This window comes from Eptatretus burgeri, chromosome 2, assembly GCF_056783735.1.
Source record: "Eptatretus burgeri isolate ZD-2024b chromosome 2, Ebu_testis_v1, whole genome shotgun sequence".
Taxonomy (NCBI): Eukaryota; Metazoa; Chordata; class Myxini; order Myxiniformes; family Myxinidae; genus Eptatretus; species Eptatretus burgeri.
In genome coordinates, this window is record NC_140962.1 from 150247069 (window position 1) to 150269713 (window position 22645).

Here is a 22645-nt window from a genome sequence, read left to right on the forward strand (position 1 = left end):
CCCATATTGCTGCTCACAAATCATCACCTCTCCTCTCAACCTAGCTTCCACTACTCTTTCCCATAACTTCACGGTGTGGCTGAACAACTTTATACCTCAGTAATTACCACAGCTCTGCACATCACCCTTGTTCTTAAAAATCGGAACGAGTACACTTACTCTCCACTCCTCAGGCATCCTCTCACTTAGCAATATTTTATAAAACAATCTGGTTAAAAACTTCACTGCCATCTCTCCTAAACACTTCCATGCCTCTGCTGGTATATCATCTGGCCCAACCGCCTTTCCACTCTTCATAGCAGTCCTCACTTCATCCTTACTGATCCAACCCACTTCCTCATTCACTATCTCCACCTCCTCCAACCATCTCTCTCTCATTTTCTTCATTCATCAGCTCCTCAAAGTACTCCATCCACCTTCTCAACACACTCTCCTCGCTCGTCAGCACATTCCCATTGACGTCCTTTATCACCCTAATCTGCAGCACATCCTTCCCAGCTCGGTCCCTATGTCTGGCCAATCGGTAGAAATCCTTTCCCCCTTCCTTTGTATCAAACTTCTCATACAGCTCGCCATATGCCTTTTCCTTAGCCTTTGCCACCTCTCTCTTTGCCTTGCGCCGCCACTCCTTGTACTCCTGTCTGCTTTCTTCATCTCTCTGGCTATCTCACTTTTTTTTTTTCACCAACCTCTTCTTCCCTATACTTTCCTGTACTTCATCGTTCCACCACCAAGTCTCCTTATCTTCCTTCCTCTGTCCAGATGTTACACCAAGTACCTTCCTAGCTATCTCCCTCACCACTTCTGCTGTAGTTGCCCAATCATCCCACACCTCTTTACCATCGTCCAACACCTGTCTCACCTCTTCCCTAAATTTCACGCAACAGTCTAGCTCCTTCAGCTTCCACCATCTGGTCCTTGGTTCAGCCCTCACTCTCTTCCTCAACCTCACCTCCAAAATCATCCTACAGACCACCAATCGATGCTGTCGAGCTACACTCTCCCCTGCCACCACCTTACAGTCTCTCATCTCTTTCAGGTTGCATCTCCTGCTTAAGATGTAATCCACCTGTGTGCACTTTCCTCCACTCTTGGACGACACGCTGTGTTCCTCTTTCTTGGAATACGTATTTACCACCGCCATTTCCATTCTTTTTGCAAACTCTACCATTTGCCCTTCCACATTTCTCTTGTTGAGACTGTACCTACCCATCACCTCTTCATCCTCTTTATTCCCTTCCGCAACATGTCCATTGAAATCTGCTCCAATCACCACTTTTTCATCCTTGGATACACTCTCCACCACTTCATCCAACTCACTCCAGAAATCTTCTTTATACTCCATCTCACACCCCATATGCGGGGCATCTGCAATGATGACATTCATCATCACCCCTTCAATTTCTAACTTCACACTCATCACTCGGTCCGACACTCTCCTCACCTCCAATATCCTCTTAACATTATCCTCCTTCAGGATTACCCCGACACCATTTCTCCTCCCATCCACACCATGGTAGAACAGTTTGAAACCACCTCCAATGCTCCTAGCCTTACTCCCCATCCACTTGGTCTCTTGTACACACAGTATGTCCACCTTTCTTATCTCCATCATATCAAACTATTGCCCTTTGCCAGTCATAGTTCCAACATTCAGAGTTCCAACTCTCACCTCCACACTTCTACCCTTCCCCCTCTCCCACTGCCTCTGGACACACCTTCCCCGTCTCCTTCTCCTCCTTCGCCCGGCATTAACACAAATTCCAACGGTACCCCGCTGACCAACAGTACCGGTGGCGGTCGATGGTAACCCGGGCCTCAACCGATGCGGTATGGAAATCCGTTTTATTGTCCGCATAATGATTTGGCAGAGGTTTTACGCCGGATGCCCTTCCTGACGCAACCCTGGTCACCTCATACGACACAGGGATATGGTACACCTATTCTAAACGGGGCATACACCGGGCCCAGTACACTGATACTCATTTCACCGACCTCGGAAGGATGACAGGCTGAGTCAACCCCCTGGTGTATTCATTCAGTGGCCCAATGGGGCTTGAACTCAGGACCTTTTGGATCCCAAGCCGCTGCCCGAACCACTGCACCAACACCAGGCTTCCGCCAACATCCCCACTACCAAGACATGATGAAATATTTATGTACACTTTATCCCCACTGCCAAGACATGATGAAATACTTATTTATATACACTTTATCCCCACTACCAACACACAATGATGAAATACTTATTTATATACACTTTCTCCCCACGACCAACACACAATGATGAACTATAAATATATATTCGCTTTGTATTTTTTGAGGTTTCACGAGTTGATCAACAGGGAATCACACACAGATCTGGTAGACACTATGGATAGGCAGTCCCTCAGGAGACAGGGTGTGAGGTCTTGCAGTGAATGCATTAAATCATACAGCTCGATGAAACTAGATAATTTGGCACGTTCCTTGATATTTTTTGTTCACACAATGTAATTCTCCAAACAGAAGAAAAAGATAAGTTTAATGCTTTGGAAATTTCACATTTTCTTGTGTATGTATGGAAGAGGGAACGTAGCCTTAATTGCATAAACAAAATAGATATATCGGCTTAGTTATATGACTCGTTATTTCGTTAAATTATCAGATTTCGACACTTATTTAATAATGACGATATCTAATCCTCAAAACCGAAATAATAGTTCAATGATATACCTTATTTAGTCCGTGAGAATAGATCGTGGAAAATGGTATCATTTAATGCATGAAATCGCTCCAAGCTCCTAATTTGAAAACTTATGGTACTTACAAAAGTGATGTACACAACGATTCGTCACCATGATGAACAGGCATTTGATATGAGTGAGGAAAGTGAAAAAAAAAAAACTATCGTTAAGAAATCATTGCAACCTGTTCCAAGTCAAGGTAAGGTCGAGCAGGCCAAAAAAAACAAACATGGCGGCTTTGGGTACGTGACAAGGAAGAATCAATTCCGTTTTCGTGAAGATTTGAATCCGGATCCAGGTCGTAGAATTTAAATGCTTCTTCATCATTGAGAATGCACCAAAAATGATACATAGCAGGATATCTCAAGAGGTTGTGGACTGATTATGGTAAACGAGGTGGAAGAGTTGGGTTGTTGACAAGAACAACCCGATGAGATTTTGGTTCAGGTCCGGATACAGATCCGGCCTATCAGTTGAATATAAAACATAAACTAATCAGCCTGGTGGAGGAATGCGCTCTGCCAAGTCTCGTTCCAGTTATTATTACTATGTATTGTACATTGTAATTAAAAGATAAAGCACGAATACATTTATGATGTTGGGGAAATGGCTCCTCCAGGGGTAATAATGCTGAGTTTCGAGCAGTTATTTCCTTAAAATGAATGTCTGGAAGAAGGGTGAAGTAATTAATGATATTATGCATCATTTATATGTCTTGTTAGATGGTGTCCATTCAGCCTGTCTGGATCTAAAATCACCAAACCTTTTGATGCCATTTTTACTGTTTTACCCTCAGGAATCTGCCACATATATTCTTTCTCGCATTTTACAAGGCTGGCAGTGTAAGTTTTGGCGGAAAACACCGTTGGACCATGGCGACAACCGGGCCCTCACCAAAGAACATCAGAGGTGAAGAGTCATGGGGGAGTCTTCCCAGGGGTGGATCCAGGATTTTAGGTTGGGGGGGGGGGTGGTGGAGGGACACAAAAATTTACATTGGATTGAAAAACATAATTTTGTGGAGCAGAGCGAAGGGAACAGTACTATTAGTTTTGATTGAAAATAAATAATTTAACGGTCAGAGGATGGGATAAGAACTCGGGCTCTCTTGTATACCAATAAATGGTTAAATGACGCTGGAACACACAGTGCTTCCCCTTTCTTCAATGGATGACGATGTATAAAAGGACCAAACCAAAAGATCATGTCACTAACAACACGACATCACTCGTAATCATCATTACTAAATTCCAACATAATGACAAGGCTCTACCAGTTGGTGGAGTTACAAAATCAAATTGCAACAGTTAAAAAAAAAACTGAATACCACTTTGAATTTTCACCCTTTTTTAAGAACATGCGCCCCTCTCCCCCCCCCCCCACCCCAGCCCCTAACTGAAACAGCATCCAATGGTGACTGAGAGGGGAGAGGTGTGGCGAGTCATTGGTGATGTACGTGCCCAACGGCATAAAAGGCGGAGTGAGACGGGAAGGATGAGGAAAACACCCTGAACCAAGCACACAAGGCTGCACCGAGATTGCTCCGACCAAAGCAAGAGTCACGTCCAGACTAGACGTAGGAACACGACAGGCCGTTTCCCCAATGGAGTGGCCAGGACCCTGACCATCCTGTGGTGTCCAGTCTCTCAACTGTGGTATGCTTGATGCACTTGAAAAGAAGTACAAGCTTGGGAATTTAAGGAATTTCCATCTTGTCGTCAGTATCATGGCCGTGTAATTGGTCGTGGGTGAGGAGTTTATTGAATACATACTTGTTTGCCTTCCTTGCATCCCCTTCGCCATGACATTGTTCTTTAATTCAATACTAGCAGCGATATCCAGTGCTGTTCTAATCCTGTTGGCACTTTGAAGAGATAAAATGTTTCTTACTTGGCAAAAAATCTCTTTTTTTTGACAAGTATGCTGATCACCTGTTTGTTTGTGTGTATCTGTCCGCTCGCTTCCAGGCAAAAATCGCTCAAACAATGCTTATGAAATTTTCAGATTAACGTTACCGACCCTGTGACGGTCCTGCATTGAAGTTTCGTAAAATTTGGTCAACAGAAAAGGTCGAGAGAGGCCAATAGGCCAATTTGAGCCAAATTTTCCAAAATCCTCAAATTTCATCCAATTAACTTGAAATTTGAACAGGAATTGCACATCAGGTAAGTGGATTCAACCACCGATTACTTTTGAAGTTATCATCGTTCAAAAGGTCAACATATGCCATAAAGTCATCCCAAAAATTTTAATTGTTTCTAAAATTGTCAATTTTCATCCAATATACTTGAAATTTGAAGACCATTCACACATCAGGTCCTGAATTCATCCACATATTAATTTTGAGATTGACACAGGCCAATTTAGGCCAAATTTTCTAAAACCTTCAATCTTCATCCAATTAACTTGGAATTTGAAGAGCATTTTCATGTCACATTGCTGAATTCAACAACCAATTAATTTTAAGGTCAAACAGTCAACACCGGCCGAATTTCTAAAATTGATTAAAAAAAAATGGCCAAAACTAAATAAATCACCATTTCTCAAAAAGTTGTGGAGTTGACAAAACAAGGTGGATGAGTTGAATAGGTGACAATAACAAGCGGATTGGATTTTGATCCAGCCAATCAGTGGGAAAGAAAACATAAACTGTTCCACCTGGCAGAAATGTGCGCTTTACCGAGGGCCATTCCTAGTGTGCTGTTTTGCCAAGCTGTCACACTATGAGTGATTTTTCATTTTTTCTATTTTTTTGGAGATGCCCCAAACACCCATGAAGGAATGAGATTGGGGATTCAGGTGAATACTACCTTTCATGAAGCTGAAAAGGCTTACGCACTTAAAAAAAAAAAAAGTTTTTTTTTCAAAAAATTCCATTTTTGGGGCCGAAAACACTCCACAGCACTCACTGATGAGCCTCTGATGGTTAGACAAAGATCCGTTTGGCCATCTGTGAGAAGAATGGGGATACAAACGCACTGACAGGCAAACATCTCTCTGATAGTATGTTTACTTGGTCTCAGGGTCAATTCTGGGTGTTGTGGTTTCTCCTTAGTGATAAAGAAAGACTCGTTGAGGGATAATTGGCTGCAGTATATAACGCTGCATATCCAGACGAATCGGCATCAAGATGTGCAACGCCTCATTGGTGCAACGCTGAGCCGATTCAAACATCCATTCCATACGGTATCGTGACCTTCCCGTTCTCGTGGGAAGGGATGAGATGCAACATCTTGTGAAGAGATGAGAGGAAACGTCTCAAAGCCACAGGAGTAGGATAAATGGATTAAGAGGTTGGAGAGATTCCAACTGGCAAGCAATCTGCATCAATTAATCCAGACCAAAAATGAAAAGCAAACAAACCAAAAAAAATTAGAACGGGCACTCGTAGAGCGCATACCTTCGCCGCAGCCACTAGTTACCTTTGTATTAAGTTGTCCACAACACATCTCAATACAAATATGCATTTCGTGACCCTCATGACCTTTGACCCACAACCGCTACCTTGGGTGACAATAGTACTATACCTTGTGTCATTTCAGAAGATGGGGAATTGAACACTGAACAATTTGGAGTTAATTTGATATAAATCGGAAACATATTAACTGTTTTCATCATGAAAAAACGATGTTGACCTTTTTGTGACCTTGACCTTTGATCCGATCGCTCCCAAAATCTAATGGATTTGTCCTTTCATGATGCCAAACAAATCCAAAACAATTAAAGCCTCTCTGCGTTTTGTTTTTTTGCGTTAAGTTGTCCACAACGCTTTCCGATATAAATGTGAATTTGTGTGACCCCCTTGACCTTTGACCCCCAACCGCTGCCTTGGGTGACAAAAGTACTATACCATGTGTCATATGTCATACCATAGAGGATGGGGAATTTAATTTTGAACATTTTGGAGTTCATTGGCTGTAAATCAAAACAAAATTGACAATTGAATCGCGAAAAAACGATTTTGACCTTGACCTTAACCTTTGATCCAATCGCTCCCAAAATCTAATCGATTTGTCCTCTCGTGATGCCAAACACATCCACAAAATTTCATGACAATCTGCGAAGTGGTTTTTGTGTAATGTTGTCCACAACGCTTCCCAATCAAAAACTCCATTTTGGTGACCCCCTTGACCTTTGACTTCCACAGACTAACTAGGGTTGCAAGCACTATACCAATCGCTATATCAGTGGATCAGGATTTGAATACTGAACATTTTGGACTTAATTTGATGTAAATCGGAACAAAATTGACACTTTAATCGCAAAAAAAACGATTTTGACCTTTTTGTGACCTTGACCTTTGATCCGATCGCTCCCAAAAGCTTCGCCTGGCGTCCTTGAGTAACTGCACATCATCTCTGAAAATTTCATGCAAATCGGTCCAGCAGTTTTTGTGCAATGTTGTCCGCACACATATTTACCAATAAATAAATACACAGGGGTCAATACAATACCTTCTTCAAACGAAGTTTGCGAAGGTAAAAACCACGTGTGTGTGTTTTTTATATATATATATATATATATATATATATATATATATATATATATATATATATATATATATATATATATATATATATATATATATATATATATATATAAATGGCAGTCCTTCTGTCCGTGTCTGTCTGTTTTTTTGTGACGAATAAGCTCCTAGACCAGTGAACCGATCTTGATGAAACTTCACACATATATAGAACTAACATTCAGCTCCAGGATGCGCTTAGTGGCTTCTCCATAAAAATGAAAAAATATATATTTAAAAATATATATATATATATATATATATATATATATATATATATATATATAAAATAAATAAAATTTCCATTAGAAAAAAAAATGGCTTTCGAATAGTGCGCCGGCATATTAATCATAACAAAAGGCTTCATGGTTAAAAACACTTGGGTTTTTGAAATACAAAATGTTCGCATTCGTTGACTTTTTAAACATACACATTCTCCTCCTGTTATTTGAATTCTCGAACTGCACACGCATGGCAACAGTTAACTGCTGATCAATCTGCTCATGAAAGAGCCAGGCAAGCGGAGTCAGCTGCAAAACATGGCGGGGAAAATATAATATTACAGTGGTGATGAAAAAAAAATAATAATGGTGGCAGCCTCTACAATTTTACAATTAACTGTGACATGTACTCCTTCAGGTCCGCCGTCATCCACGGGATTCCTGTGCGGAGCACGGTTATCCCTGCTAGTGTATATATATATATATATATATATATATATATATATATATATATATATATATATATATATATATATATAAAATCACACACACACACACACACACACACACACACACACACACACACACACACACACACACACACACACACACACACACACACACACACACACACACACACACACACACACACACACACACACACACACACACACACACACACACACACATCCCAAATGAGCGCCTGTGAGTGGACAGTTGTGACCGACGCACCGTGTGTGTCATCTACATAACTCCAAAACCAAGAAATCTAGTGGTCTGAAAAACAAAAAACACACACACACACACACACACACACACACACACACACACACACACACACACACACACACACACACACACACACACACACACACACACACACACACACACACACACACACACACACGTTCTATTTCTCATTTATTTTATTAACAACCTTTTCCCTTTGTCTTCACTGACCTCGCAAACAATGGTCCTCGATCCAAGAACCACAGGTTTCTTTTTTGTATTTTTAGTTGAGGCTTGTGGAAGAGCTAGTACACGGAACACCGGCAGTAGAGTTGAAGACCAGGATAGAGGGACAAATAATGGATGTGGGGAAGAATGAGGGGGGGGCAGGAAAGGATGAATAGGATGGACAATATGGATACAGAAGGAAACTCAGGAGAGAAAAACTGGAAACTTGGAAAGAGGTGGACTTCGGGTGTGGTGGGCAGCAGGAGTTTAACGAGGGAATAAAATATCATGGTTTGGGATTGGGGATGATCTATGGTGGCGAGCAACAGCTGTATTGAAGATGTGCAAAAAAGAATAAGATTGAAATGATTGTGGAAATTGGTTTCACAGGAGGGGGGGGGGAGAGGAACGGATGAGTGGAGGTGAGTAGAGACACCAGAAGGGGGTTAATGGCAGACCAAGTGAAAGACAGATTTTGTCCCTCGGCCCTGCTGTTGGCATTCCACTTCTCTTTCTGCTGTTTCTTTTTTAAAAAACTCAATCTCAAAGCCAATTCATCGTGGCAAAAACAAATGCAGCATTTTCAGATTGATGACGACATTTGACCAGTGACCAACAATGAAGAGATATTTCCGATTACCATGAAGAGATATTTCCGAAAGAAATGCTTTTTCAGAAAGAGAAGGCATGTGATCAAATGGTTTCCTTTTCGACCCGGATATCCCATCACACAATAAATAGACTTGGTAAGTTTAAAACAAAGCTCGATGATAAAAGAGATGTGTTTCTGTTTGTAACAATCACTCCCTTACCATTTACAAACATAAGTACTATCTTCCAAATAAACTGATGTAGGGTACAGTAGAAGCAGAAATCATCAGAAGAGTCGGTGAAAGAACATCTCAAGTTGATCTGATAAACCAAACTGGAAACCAAAATACACGAGTTAAAATTTACTGCCTTTCCTCTGGTCCAGCTCCCTCTGAGCTCCTCCAAGAGGGAAACATTCATCCAATGAACTCCCTCCCGATTAAACTCCCCCCAAAACAGGCTTTTCACTCAACTCCAATCCTCTGTTCCACGACTTCCGGTTTGTGCAACGACTTCCGACAGATTCAATCCCACTCTGCCCTCCGGAGTTTTTAGTTGGGAATGCACCACAATATTATGCCATCGCCCAGCCCGACATGCTTTCTTTTCTACCCCCATTAACCCAACCAAACCGAACCTGATTGCTTCCAGGTTACTGACTTTCCTCCTTTCCTCCTCATTCCTGTTCATCCATTCCCTTGCTTGTTGTTAACCTGTCATCTCACTATGATGATGTATGATGCCTCTTCCCTCTTCCATGAGACCACATTTTGTATAAAATACTTTCTGAATGAAACTCATTTATTCATTTTCATGTTGGAGCAGAAGGGGATGAGTTGGTTGAACTGTCCCCAGGTACACAGGTCATGGTAATGCAGGCAATTACAAATCAAAAATTTTCTTTATCCTGAATAAAATGAAGGAGTGGTGTTTGGTCGTAGCAGTGTCTAAAGGTGTGGGAGGCAGGGGGTTGGGGGTTGGTGTTGGGATCAGGAATGTCAGTCATTTATATTCGTATTGTTTTATCTTCCTCACTTTTACACCCTCAGCAGTGTGAATGTTGTACTGTATCATTGAGTTATAAAGTCAAAAAAACATCCAAGGTTACACAAGACTATTCAAGCATCCTGGATACTTACCAATTACTGGAACAGGTAAAATTACCATACCTGAACTCTCAGAATTTATTTTCTGAATCAAATGTACAAAGGAAGGAAACAATTAAGTCCTATTTGTGTGAATTTTTTGGATAAGGTGGGGGGAAGGGTCCGTAGATAAGGAGGGAAAAGTGTAGGAACGTCGTCGTCGTTGAGTGCAAAAAGAGGATGAGAGCCAGGTATGAAGAACTTGGTGAAGAAGCCAAAGATTCCTTGTAGTGGAATAAGTGCAGAGAGGAATTTCGGTTGGAGGAAGAGTGGAAGAAGTGCAGAGAGGCATTTTGGTTGGAGGAGGAGTGGAAGAAGTGCAGAGAGGCATTGAGGAAAATTGCAGAAGTTATATTTGGAAGGACATTGGGAAAGGATGCATCACCTGGAGATCAAAACCAGGTATGGTTGACATTGAAAGTAGCGAAGGTAGTTGGTGAAAAGGAGGTTTTGAAGAGGATAGAAAAGGACAACCAGATGCAGGGTTGCTGCACCTAATCAGAAAAAGAAGAAAGCAGCAGAGAGAGTTGTGGATAAGGTGAGGAATGACATGGAAGAGGTGCACAAGTGAGAATAGGATGGTGGGAAGGTTATGGATAAATTGGCTCATGCCAGGGATGAGGAGAGTGAGGAAATTAATGAGGGGAGGGATTAGGATGGTGGCGGGAGGCTCAAGACATAGAGGGGGCAGTATTGAAGGTATGAGAAGGATATTTCAAGGAGCTGTTGAACCAGGAAGGAAATAACGTCAAGCTGGAGTTTCCGTGTTGTGTGGAAAGGACAGTGGAATTCGTGGAGATCACGGAGCAGGTGAGACATTACAGAGAATGAAGAAGTGAAGAGCATCAGACATCGATGAGGTGTGAACACATATGATAATTGTATAAGTAGTAGTGATCAGTGAGAGGAAGAGGCTGTTGAATGTATGTATGAGAGAGGGTGAGATTCTGGTGGATTGGAAGACAGGGTTAATTGTGCCAATATGGAAGAGAAAGGCGATGTTCAATATCTGGGGAAGTAGAGAGGCATTACCCTCCAAAGTTATATCACGGAGTTGATGCCTGCAGCCCTCACCATTCCACAAGCATTTTCTTCTGCCGAGTTTTCCCTGGCTTGGGCTGAAATATATGCCTGCCTCTCACCTGCTCCAGAGCAAGCTGATGGGACTTCGCCGTGCCTCAACGGGCCATCAACTGGTATTCCTGTCTCGTGATCCTTTCTGGTCTTGTGACACAAACGAGGCATTTAAGGTTTATCTCATAAAGATCTGTTGTCCATACCATTCCCCGGGGGTTCGTATCCCAATTGTAAATAGACTTGCATTGCAAATTAATCCGAGGATGTTCTTTCTCCCTGTTCCCCTCCCCATTGCAAAACACTTTCATAAACTCTGGATATCTGAGTTTTTCAGACTGTCACGATCGCTGCGAAAGCAACTGCATTAGCTTTGATAATCCTTTAAAGTTTAGAGAATGACAATTTAGTAATGCTCCATTGAAATTCTCTCTCCCGCTGTGTGCGTGGTTCTGCCCACACCGCCATTTTGAGTGCTCGGCACAGAGAGAAGTCTGGCGTGCCGCCCTATCGGCCACGGAGTCTCCAAATTGAGCTCCGTATCGACATAATTAGGCCCGTGATCCAACTGGAGCTATTGGGTGGCATGACGCGCAACATTAGTTTGTTTGGATAGGAGATTGGTCACAACTGACCACCAACATGGGTAGTCAGGATTGGGATTTGAACCCTGGTCCTAACCCCAACACTATAACAATATATTGGCATTGTGATGTCATTTCCTTTTTATATATAAATCTCCGACAATCATAATCACCCTCTCGCTCTCTTTCTTAATTTCCCTTCACTTACAAAAACTTCTCCTGATGATCTGATCCAGCGCAACCACCTCGAGCTCCTTCACTGGATCTTCTGTAAAAATCAATGAAGATGAAGGAATATTACAAGCAATGTTATTCTATTGTTTATGAAGAATTTATTTTTGATTTTTAGCACAGGACATTATTAGCACAAAAACAACAAGAAGCATGTGTGGAACAAAAACGGATCTATTGGTTTAACTTTCACTTCATTAATGCATTAAACAGAAATCCCTGCATTGTACAGTCGTGCACAAGAACACTGGAGTTGAACTACAATTGAACATTATACTGCAGATAATTGTTTCCACAAGACAGTTGAGAAGTTTTCCGAGCTGGAACGAGGCAAAGGTGGAACCAGAATGACCACTCGGTAGAGTACATACCTCCACCAGGCTGATTAGTTAACGTTTTGTATCCCACTGATTGGTCGGATCTGGATGTGGACCTGAACTAAAATTTAAATCGGCATGTACTCATCATATAACCAACTCATCCACTAAGATTCGGCTGAATCCGTCCACAACTTTTTCAGATATCGTGTTATGTATCATTTTTAGCGCCATCACTCAATGGTGCAGAATCACTTAAATTCTCAGATCCAAAACCAGATCTTCACGAAAATCGAATCATTTCGTCCGTGTCATGTACCCAAGCGATCCGGCAAATATCGGCAGAATCCATCAACAACTTTTTGAGATATCCTGTTCATCAACAGACAGACAGACACACAGGGATGAAAACAACCTCCTTCCACCTTTAGTGGTGGAGGTAACTACGGCTCCTGGGAATCTTGAATCTGGGAGAAAACAGTCAGGAGGCAGCACTGGGTATTCACAAGAGTTCACTTCATACAATGAAAGTGCATCATTTATGATGTACCTGGAACACTCTTCTGAAGGCATTTTCAGAAAATAGCCCTGAATGACCTGAATGAATAAGCCTGATGTGGGCTTAGTGGTTCAGGATCTTCGTGTCCTGAATTCGAGCCTCGTTGCCATTGAATTAACACCAGGTGGTGTTGACTCAGCCTGTCATCCTTCCGAGGTCAGTGAAATGAGTACCAGTGTACTGGTAGAGTGGCACAGCATCAGCAGCACAGCTGTGCTTCTAAGAAATGACAGCAGCCTGGCAGCCAGGCTGCCATACACAAGAAGAAGACCACCTGAATGAATGAATGGTGTTGGATGACCTTCAGAATGTGAGGTGTTCAATTAAAGCCCCACTGTGAGGTATGAGGAATATATCTGTGCAGTATGAAAAGTAAATCTTGAACAGTTTTTGAAATATCGCGAACACGAGTCAGGCTATCAAGATGGTTTCCATGGAAACAGAATTCAGCCAATCATTGTGTGTGTTCTCATCAGGTTGAGGTAATGTCACGAGGAATAGATATCTGCAATATGAAAGCTAAATGTTCAACGTTTTTTTGAAATATCGTGAACATAAAAGTCCATGGACAGAAGATCAGTTGGTCGGAAAGAGCTCATTTAAATGTTCCCAGTCTCTGACATTATCGGAGGGGTGGGGGATAAATAACCTTGGAAATGCTGCAACCGTTTTGGATTTGGGAAATCCCTGGGGGAGATATAAATTGGGAAAGCAAACCAATTTTAAGAGACCTTGGGCTGGAGGTCTCAATTGTGGGGGAATCCACGTTTTCCCCTCGAAAGTAGTTTCCTTTAATTCGGCCGGTCAGGAAGCACATTGCTTCAATGTAGCAGGGAAGCATTAGCAGACCTCATAAACCCGATAATATGGTTTCATTCATGAGAGTTTGGGGGTGGTGGGGGGGGGTGAGTTTGGGAACGGTACCAAAGTCTTAATTTTATCTCATTCACGCTGAAGACTTACAATCATTTTCTGTATTCAGACCAATGTATACGCCTTGTGCTGGCTTAATGGTTAGAGTGGCGGGCTTGGGATCCTTGGGTACCGAGTGCAAATTCTGCTCAGCCCTTGAATTAATACCAGGTGGGGTTGACTCAGCCTGTCATTCTTCCCAGGTCGGCAAAATGAATACCAGCTTGCTGGGATGATCGAGCTCTTCAAGTATCCAGCGTCGGAGTGGCGACACGTCCAGGATTGTGCCCAAGAGACCAGGAGACTCTTTCAGCAGCACCGACGCTCTGCACAAAGTGTGATCCCAATGGAAGGATGGACCAATGTAAAGCATGAAGTAGTCCTTCATGCCTCCACTGGGGAGTGGGGTCTGCGGGGGGGGGGGGGTTATGCTGTCTAAATTTAATGGTTGGAGAAGATAACAACATCCCAACTGGTGTTTTTTTTAAATATACAAAGTCAAGGTTCGTACAAGGGCTAACACACAGAATGTATAACAAGGGGAGCAGGAAACAAGAGGGACCCGAGAGGGAAGCATAAAACAGTGGGGAATAGACACATGAGGAGATCTGTGGAAGGGAGAGGGATGGGGCAAGGTACACAGGGTGAACAAGATGGACACCACAGGTACTTTCAGGAAGAAAAGCAGGTAATTTGAAGGAGATAGGTTTGGGGTGGATTGATGGGGGTAGAAAAGATCATGGTTTTGGATGGGGGAAGATGGTGGTGAACAGCAATTTTGAAAACTTGGAGGGAAGAGTGGGATTGGAGAATGTGGGAGTTTGTTCCAAAAGCAGGAAAAGAGGAATCAAAGAATGAAAGTGAGCAGTCATTCTTGATTTTGATAGTTTAACCAGAAGGGGGGTTGTTGGAGGACCATGAGCGCCCTGTGGAAATATGGGTGGGACAGATAGCAGACAGAGCGGGGAGGGGTGGCAGGAAAGGAGACCCCAGAACACAGAAAGTCCACTGACCTGAAGAGAGAGAGAGACCCTCAAGACTCAGCCTCATCTCAGGAGACACCAATGATCCTAAATGCCGTGGTTTGTACAGCGTGAAGCCGAGAAAGGTGAGAGGTGGGAGCACCAGCCCAGAGGGGGAAGCAGTACTCCATCAGGCTGTGGATGAAAGCTTTGTACGTGGTCAGGAGCTCAGGTCAGGCCGAGGAAGGACTTTGCACGACAGAGGATGTCCAATCGGTGACTAGATTTGGAGGCCAGCTTGGAGATGTGGCTTTCCCAAAAAAGATCATGGCAGATAGTGAGGCCCAAAAATTTGAATGAAAGGAATTCTTCAAGAGGATTGTTGAGAAAGTAGATGGGGGGGGGGGGTGGTCCAGACGGTCCTCAAAGAGAGACACAGTAAGAGTGAGAATGTGAGAGATGAGTGTTACCCCTCACCTGAGACTGGATATCGAGTCTGGACCAGGGTACAGGGTGTCATGGCAGTGGCACAAAGCCTTTTGCAACTGGGTAGTTGCAATGGGGCTGGCCATTGACTCCACACCAGCTTCCAACACTCGCAATGTGAGATGTTGAGAGATCACGCCTGTATGCAAGCACCCATTTGACCTGTCCTCACATACAATGAAACGGCATAGTAAAAAAATCAGGGAAATGAATGAACAGAAAAGGAGGAAAGGGAAGAAAGAACAAGAAGCTGATGCTGGAGGTCCCTTGCCTTTTTGGTGGTATGAGAAGTACATCTGTGCAATTTGAAAGCTAAATCTTGAGCAGTTTTTGAAATATTGTTTCAAATCTGGAAGCCATTTGCACACAAACAGACAGCAGACCCGAAGCTTAGTTATTTCAGAGTATATGTATAGTTAGATTCCTCCCGATGTCAAAAGGAAATTACATGTGTGCGCTGCGAAGTTTCTTTCTGGTTAGATTTTTGCAATACCCAACGCCAACAAATCAATCCTTCACTTCTTCGCACCATCAACGCCATTGCCAACATGCATTCGACCACGGATGTGGGCGGAGGTTTCCTCACCTCAGAACACCAACTCCGTCCAGGAAAGGAGGGGGTTCCCCCCTGTCCAATCACGGATGGCCAGCACATCCTGTCCACGAAACCCTGTCCAATCAGGGCAAATATTACCTCAGAGGACCGATCACCCCACCCCGCCCGGGTGAGGGATAAGAATTGCGGGGCTCCCCTGAGGGTTCGCTGGAGTTGGGTTGGAATTGTCAGAGAAGAAAGGGGTCGCCATTGCTCTTGGTGTGCGTCGTTGGTGGTCATCGTTGCCGTGTCTCAAGCTGGTCCTCTGACTATTCCACAGCCGTCGACTTCCATCTCTCAATTTGTCGAGCAATAACCCGGAGTCCGAGCCGGGAATCTCCGCTGGCCCTCTGTGAGGAGCGACCCTGGCCGCCACCTTAACCCCGCTATACTGTGTCTGGGCTCGCTGACGACCCCAAGTTATACACTTGCAGTCGCGGGCCAAACCGCACGAGGCAGCTAGGAACCGACCAAACTCTGACCTCCAGCCTGTCTATCCACTTGGCTGCGAGGGTCGAAATAAAGATAATCTGGGTCCATTTTCTTTTGGTGTGTGTGTCTGTGGTGGTGCCATCCTATAAGTAGAAATTGTAGAAGTGTTGATTGCTCATTGTACATTTTCCTGTTTTGTCGTGATAACTCTGCTCTGTGTCCCCCTCCCTATTGTAAATAAACCCCTGTTAAATGTACCAGCTCGTTACCTGCCATTTCTACCATTGAACCAGCACGGTGCAGGCTTGAGAGTTAGGGAGGCCCTTGTGCCGTAAATTGTTCATTTGGTCCGGCGAGGCTTTAGTAATTTCCACTCGGTTACGCCGAATCCGAGTCGATAACAGTGACTCGGTTCGGACAAAGTCGGCCGAGGATGTGGCTTCCCCGGTAGTTAGACGGCGTGGGTACTTAGGTAAATTGGAATTCGACAAGTGGACCATACCTCACGCTGTCAAAATATTGGCGACCACGGTCCTTTAAGCGACCCACCGACTCTAGAGTTATCTGGGGTGACGACCTTCCAATTCCAGTGTTCGGTGGGAGATGACCCAACTGCTCCATCTCGCGGTCGTCCTTGCCACCGAACCCGGCACCACAACAAGATCACCTGCAGAAGCTAAGTTACCGAGATGGTTGCCATTGCAGCAGAATTCAACCAGTCATAGCTGTTATCTAATCAGGTTGAGATAATGTCATGAGGAAAAGATATCTGCAATATGAAAAGTAAATGTTGAACGATTTTTGAAATATTCCGTACAAAGAGTAAGTGGACGGATGATGAGTTGGTCAGTCGATCGGACAGACCTCATTTTAATGTCCTCCATGTCCGAATTGGACGGAGGGGTGGGGGACAAAAAAAAATCCCAAATGTGGCATACTGGATTACGTGGCCAACACAAGGACACACAATGACATGTTAAAAATGGAGGGGCCTATCAAAGTGTGCAAAACAATAACCAGAGGAAGACATTTCAAGCAGCAAGCGACATGCTGCTGGGGTGGGGTAGTGAGAGAGAGGAGGTGGGTGTGATTGGTGAGGGGGTGAGGGGTGGGGGTGCGGGTGAACATGGGCTATGTGGCCACGGTCTCAAACGAAAGGCTGTTTTGAGTCGGTAAAGTGATGCCAAAGTGACCCATATCACAATCTTTGTCAAACAGGATGACTAATTGGTCAGTTAGTGAAACAATGGGTCAGCTTGGCTCGTATGAAATAAGCACACTCTTCCCTGACCAAGCTTATTCAAAACCTTCACCTTCTGAGTCAGACATCACTTTCCTCGACTTTTTGCATTTGCTTCACCACGAGCAATAGTTTTTGGCTTGGGAGCCGTGATTAAAAAATTATGAATGGCAATAAACAACCAAAAACAAAGGAATTGATTACGATTACACGGAAGATTACACCGAATTATGCGGAGCACGGTACAGTGCAGTACTGTTCAGCACAGTTTACATTTCAGTCATTATTAACGGTGCACGAGAAACAACAAAAGGCTCGTGGTGCGAGATAACCATCACAATTCAGCTCAAAGCTGCGATTGGTTGAAACCCACGGATATTCAAACCCATGATATTTAAGGGTTTACTGTATTCTCTATTTGTGTCACTCACTCTGTATATCCTTTTGAATGTTCTTGTTGAGTTTGATTAGCAAGTCCAGATTCTTCTCCTCATGAGAGATTTCCAGCACTGTGGACGGTGCCATCCTCACGTATCGAAACTGTAACACCGACTCGAGCCTGGGCAAGAAAAGGAAAAGCATGATACAAAGGATGCACTTGATCAACGTCTATTTTCAACAACTTCCTCACTCTCACACAATAAAGGACACCGAAACATAATTTTGGGATGAGGAGGGACATCGTTTGTGAATTTCATTTTTGGGGGAAAGGAGGAAACAATAATTCAGAAAAGGAATTCAAAGATGGAGTAATTTTGGAAGTTTGAAAGGAGTAAAAACATCACGATGTGACAGACACGTGATGGACACAATCACCGCCCTACCTTTTTACTAAATCTGTGCAACCCTAAAGAGCAACAAAACAAAATAAAGGGTTAATTCAAACTTTCTGAATCATTTAAACTTTCATTTAATTTACATGATTAATGCAAGCCGTGTGTAATTTGCAGATTGAAGAGTAAATGTAATTGTGTTCACAGAGACAAGTCAGTCCATGAAATCCGTCCCATTTTAAGTCAGGATTGTATCATGGTCCAGCCATCTGGTCAGAAATCATAAGATGCCCACCCACATCCTCACATTCTCTATGATTTTCAAACATTCACATATACAGATAATTGCCTTATCTTATCTCAGGATGTTGAGAAGAAAACACACCTGGATGAAGGAAATGCCCTCCAACTCCTCGAGTGCTGTTTGTAGAGTGGATTTTGCTTGTCGGAGAGATTCAATATGTTTCTTCAGCTTCTCCATATACTTCTCAAGTAGGGAAAGCTTCTTCTTTTGCCTTTTGCTGACACGACTCTTCACCAGATCCACAGCTTCATCCACAAATTGGTACAACTGCCTTCTCTTCCCCTCCAGCCTGTCCATGGTATCTCTGTCTGAGCACTGGAAGGAAATATTGTTTGAATTTAGTTTAAAATCAAGAACAACATTTCAGAGAAGACATGAAAAACCCACAAAAAAGTAAAATGGTTTATGATCATGGAGGGTTAAAAGGAATCAATCCAGGATTGGGATGATAAAGAATGAATAAAGTGGACGTGTCCACTCTTACGTGCAACCATTATTAGAATGACAAATCATTGGATGAACAATAGGATTTACAAACAACCTTCAAGATTCAAAAACCCAGAATGGGTGGAATGAATATAACGTTGATTGAAGTACAGTCAGGCCTCGCTTCACATCGTCACAGTTAACATTGTTTTGTTATCAAGTCGTTGATCTCTTGGAGAAATTACTCGTTTAAATTTGTTCACCGTTCCATCATAAAGTCGTTTCCCCTCTCATTTAGAACCAAACTAATGGTTTTCCTCGTTTTAACAAAGCTACAGAACAAACCAAATGGATACCAGAATTACCGGTGTATGGGCCGTTCCATAAATACTGGTGTAGAGGCCCATCCAGATTACGTACAGTATAGGCCTAACACCCACTGAGCTGTCAGTGGTTGCGTCACCCTCTCCGCTCTCAGGTGTTTGACAAGTCGTAATTCACCTGACTAACTGTACTGCCACATATTTAGAAATTAAACAAATGGAAACATATTCACGTGCAATGATAACATCGGTGGGTCCTGGGCTGATGTTACTCAGGTGTACAAGAATGGTGTGTGGAGGAATTTGTGGCCTGAATGTATCAAGGACTTGAAAAGATTTAAAGATATTGTCCCCACGATGAAGGAAGTTACCCTCAGCTTGGCCAATAAAGGGGGGTTTGATGAGGTGGAAGAAGAAGTTAACGTGACACAACTCCTGCAATCACACAGAGGGGAGCTAACCAATGAAGATCTGAAGCAACGAGAGATGATGAGAAAAAGGCAACAAGACGTGATGATATTCAATTGTTTGTTTAAAATTATTTAAAACTTGTACTCGAGATGGAAATAATATATTTTGACGATAATTTTGCCTGGAACCTTACCCGACCCACCCCTCCACCCCTATTTACATTAATTATAATGGGGAAATTGAATCCGCTTAAAGTAAAGTAGTTTCAGTTCAAGTCGCACTTTTCGAGAACGTAACTACAGTGTTAAGCGAGGACGGACTGCATCGGAACCAGTCAGAAGCAAGGAAAAGGTGACGTTTCAGATGTTAACTTTGGAAAAAAAAATTTCTTCCTCTTTTGCTCCAATGAAGGTTTAATAACCGAAACATCATCTTCTTCTTCTCTTTGCATCCCACAGTGGTTAGAAAACCTCAATCAAAGTTCTGTGGATTTCATTCACTGTTCTTCCTCTCTGCTGATGCAGAACGACACTTCTCTTCATGACGAACACAGAGTTTACATTCTGTAAAGAAATACAATCATCACATGACATCACAACTTCACTGATGCTTTTGTTAGGCAAAGAGGAGAAAAGGTCCTTCTGCAGGAAGGTTAAATTTCCCCCCAAAAACTACAGTATTTGCATAATTTACTCTCAATCCTAAGACCCGTTGGCCCATGACCATCTGGGCCCAAGTTCCACCACTTTGGTTCAGAATCAGCTAAATAAATTAGTGTCACTTCCGTTTCTTATGTCCCGTACTCTGTTGCAGAACGCAGGTCCCATCAAAGCATTTTACTGGCAGGGGTCATACTAGGTGGTTTGCCGTTGCCTTCTCAGCAATAGTTTGGGCAGCAATTTGGAATTTGTTTTGTGTACCGGTGACAACTTGATAACTCTTCGTGAAGAACACCGTGGGATCTTTGGCGTCCACCAACGGATGCTGGCAGACAGGACGACCAGTTTAACGTCCATCTGAGGGATGGTACACACACTGATGAATCACTCTGCCTGTGAAACGCTGGAATGACAGCTAAAATCTGGGTCAGGATTCAAACCCAGGCTACACAGCTTAGAGGCAAGTGTGCGCACCTCCAGAAAATCATGCCAACCCGATTATTACTTATCAAAGACTAATTTAACAACAACAAAGCACTTAAAGAAGAAAACTGAAACATTGGTCTGAGTTTATTTTATCCAAATGAACAAAGTGTTGATTGAGTGAAATGGTCATGGCTGGAGGTGGTTGGTGGTCAGTGTGGGAATGTGTCGAAGTGGTCTGAGATTCTCACCAGATGATGTAACTTGGGATGAGATAAATGACACCAAAGATCGAACATTATCCTCTTCCAAATAAAATTTTTCTTTCATTTCTATAAGATCCATTCCATGGTGTTTCCCACCTGTGTTTGCTCAAACTCCTGCTGCAGGTCCTGGAGTTCGGATTCAAGGTCCTCCATGGAGTTTGATACTTGAGGATACTTTGCAGCCAACACGTCCTGCACAGGATGAGGAAGTACAAACAGAGAGTTGAGGACATTTTGGTAAAACAATTCGGCAAACTTTGTGGAAAACGATTTAAACTGTATTTGAGAAATGGCAGTGAAGATTGTGGTCGTCAGTGAAGTGAATAGTCAAATCAATAGGAGCTGTGGAAGAGGAGGAAAGTTGGAGGGAAGGTGGAGCTGATCAAGAGATTGAGGGTACCCAATGGTGAGGTTGGCTTTGTAGGAGGGAATGGCAATTGTGTTGTGGGAATTCAGCAGAGATGTGGACACACACAGCAAATATTCAGTGCCTATAGAAAGTCAACACCCCCTCTCAAATTTTTCACCTTTTGTTGCCTGAGAGCCTGGAATTAAATTACATTAAATCAGACTTTTTCCACCTTCAGTAACACATTTCAACCCACAACTTCCAAGTAAAACAACACATTCTACAAATTTCAGAAAATTAATTAAAAATACAAAACTAGAATATCTTGGTTGGATAAATGGCCACCGCCCTGAGTTAATACTTGGTGGAAGCACCAATGATAGCAATGACAGCTGTGAGTCTGGTGGGATAGGTCTCAAACAGTTTTGTCCAGAAGAATGGGCAAATATTGTCCAACCGGGGTATGTAAAGTTGGTAAAGCTCAGTCAGGTTGAGTGGGGACCGTTGATGGACAGCAATCTTCAAGTCATGGCACAGATTTTCGATTGTATTTAGGTCGGGGCTCTTACTGGGCCACTCAAGGACATTAATCTTTTTGTTCCTTAGGCACTCCAGTGTCGCTTTGGTTGTGTGCTTCGGGTCGCAGAAAGGTGAACTTCTGACCCAATTTCAGCTTTTCAGCAGAGAGCAGTAGGTTTTCCTCAAGGATTTTTCTGTATTTTGCTCCAGCCATTTTCCCTTCTATCCTGACAAGTGCCCCAGTCCCTGCTGATAAGAAACATTCCCTTAACATGATGCTGCCACCAACAATGCTTCACAGTCGATAGGGATGTTCTTTGGGTGATGAACTGTGTTGAGTTTGCACCAAACATAACATTTTGCATTTAGGCCAAAAAGTTCAATCTTGGTTTTGTCAGACCACAAAACTTTTTGTCACATGGCTTCAAAATCTCAGGAAAGTTTTTTTTTGCATCCCTCAAACAGGACTCAAGATGGGCTTTTATGAGTAATGCTTTTCTTCTTGCCACCTTTGAATGACAGCCCGCTGCGCTTGAATAAGCGTCGAGCACGACCAGAGTGTGACGGGTGTGCATGAAGAGATTTGTGTAAGGAGGTTCAGTTCACGAGTGTGTCACCCAGAGAGCTGTCAGAAA

General features: G+C 43.0%; 2 protein-coding genes across 7 annotated transcripts in view; one reads left to right on the forward strand and one right to left on the reverse strand.

Moving 5' to 3' along the window:
- The window catches only part of LOC147033531 (E3 ubiquitin/ISG15 ligase TRIM25-like), a 472162-nt gene that overhangs the window by 277923 nt on the left and 171594 nt on the right, over window positions 1-22645 (forward strand). The gene's annotated exons all lie outside the window — the stretch shown is intronic.
- Window positions 1-22645, reverse strand: part of LOC147033536 (E3 ubiquitin-protein ligase TRIM39-like) — a 136147-nt gene that overhangs the window by 3427 nt on the left and 110075 nt on the right. For 2 of the 3 annotated variants that reach the window (XM_085855065.1, XM_085855057.1), the window contains 5 exons: window positions 21239-21334; window positions 18716-18949; window positions 18382-18404; window positions 17989-18116; window positions 12032-12091 (listed from right to left, as the gene is read on the reverse strand). In XM_085855065.1, the coding sequence (XP_085711191.1) occupies window positions 12032-12091; window positions 17989-18116; window positions 18382-18404; window positions 18716-18949; window positions 21239-21334 (541 nt within the window). The remainder of the gene's footprint in view (window positions 1-12031; window positions 12092-17988; window positions 18117-18381; window positions 18405-18715; window positions 18950-21238; window positions 21335-22645) is intronic. The other variant, XR_015051283.1, reaches the window with a different exon arrangement.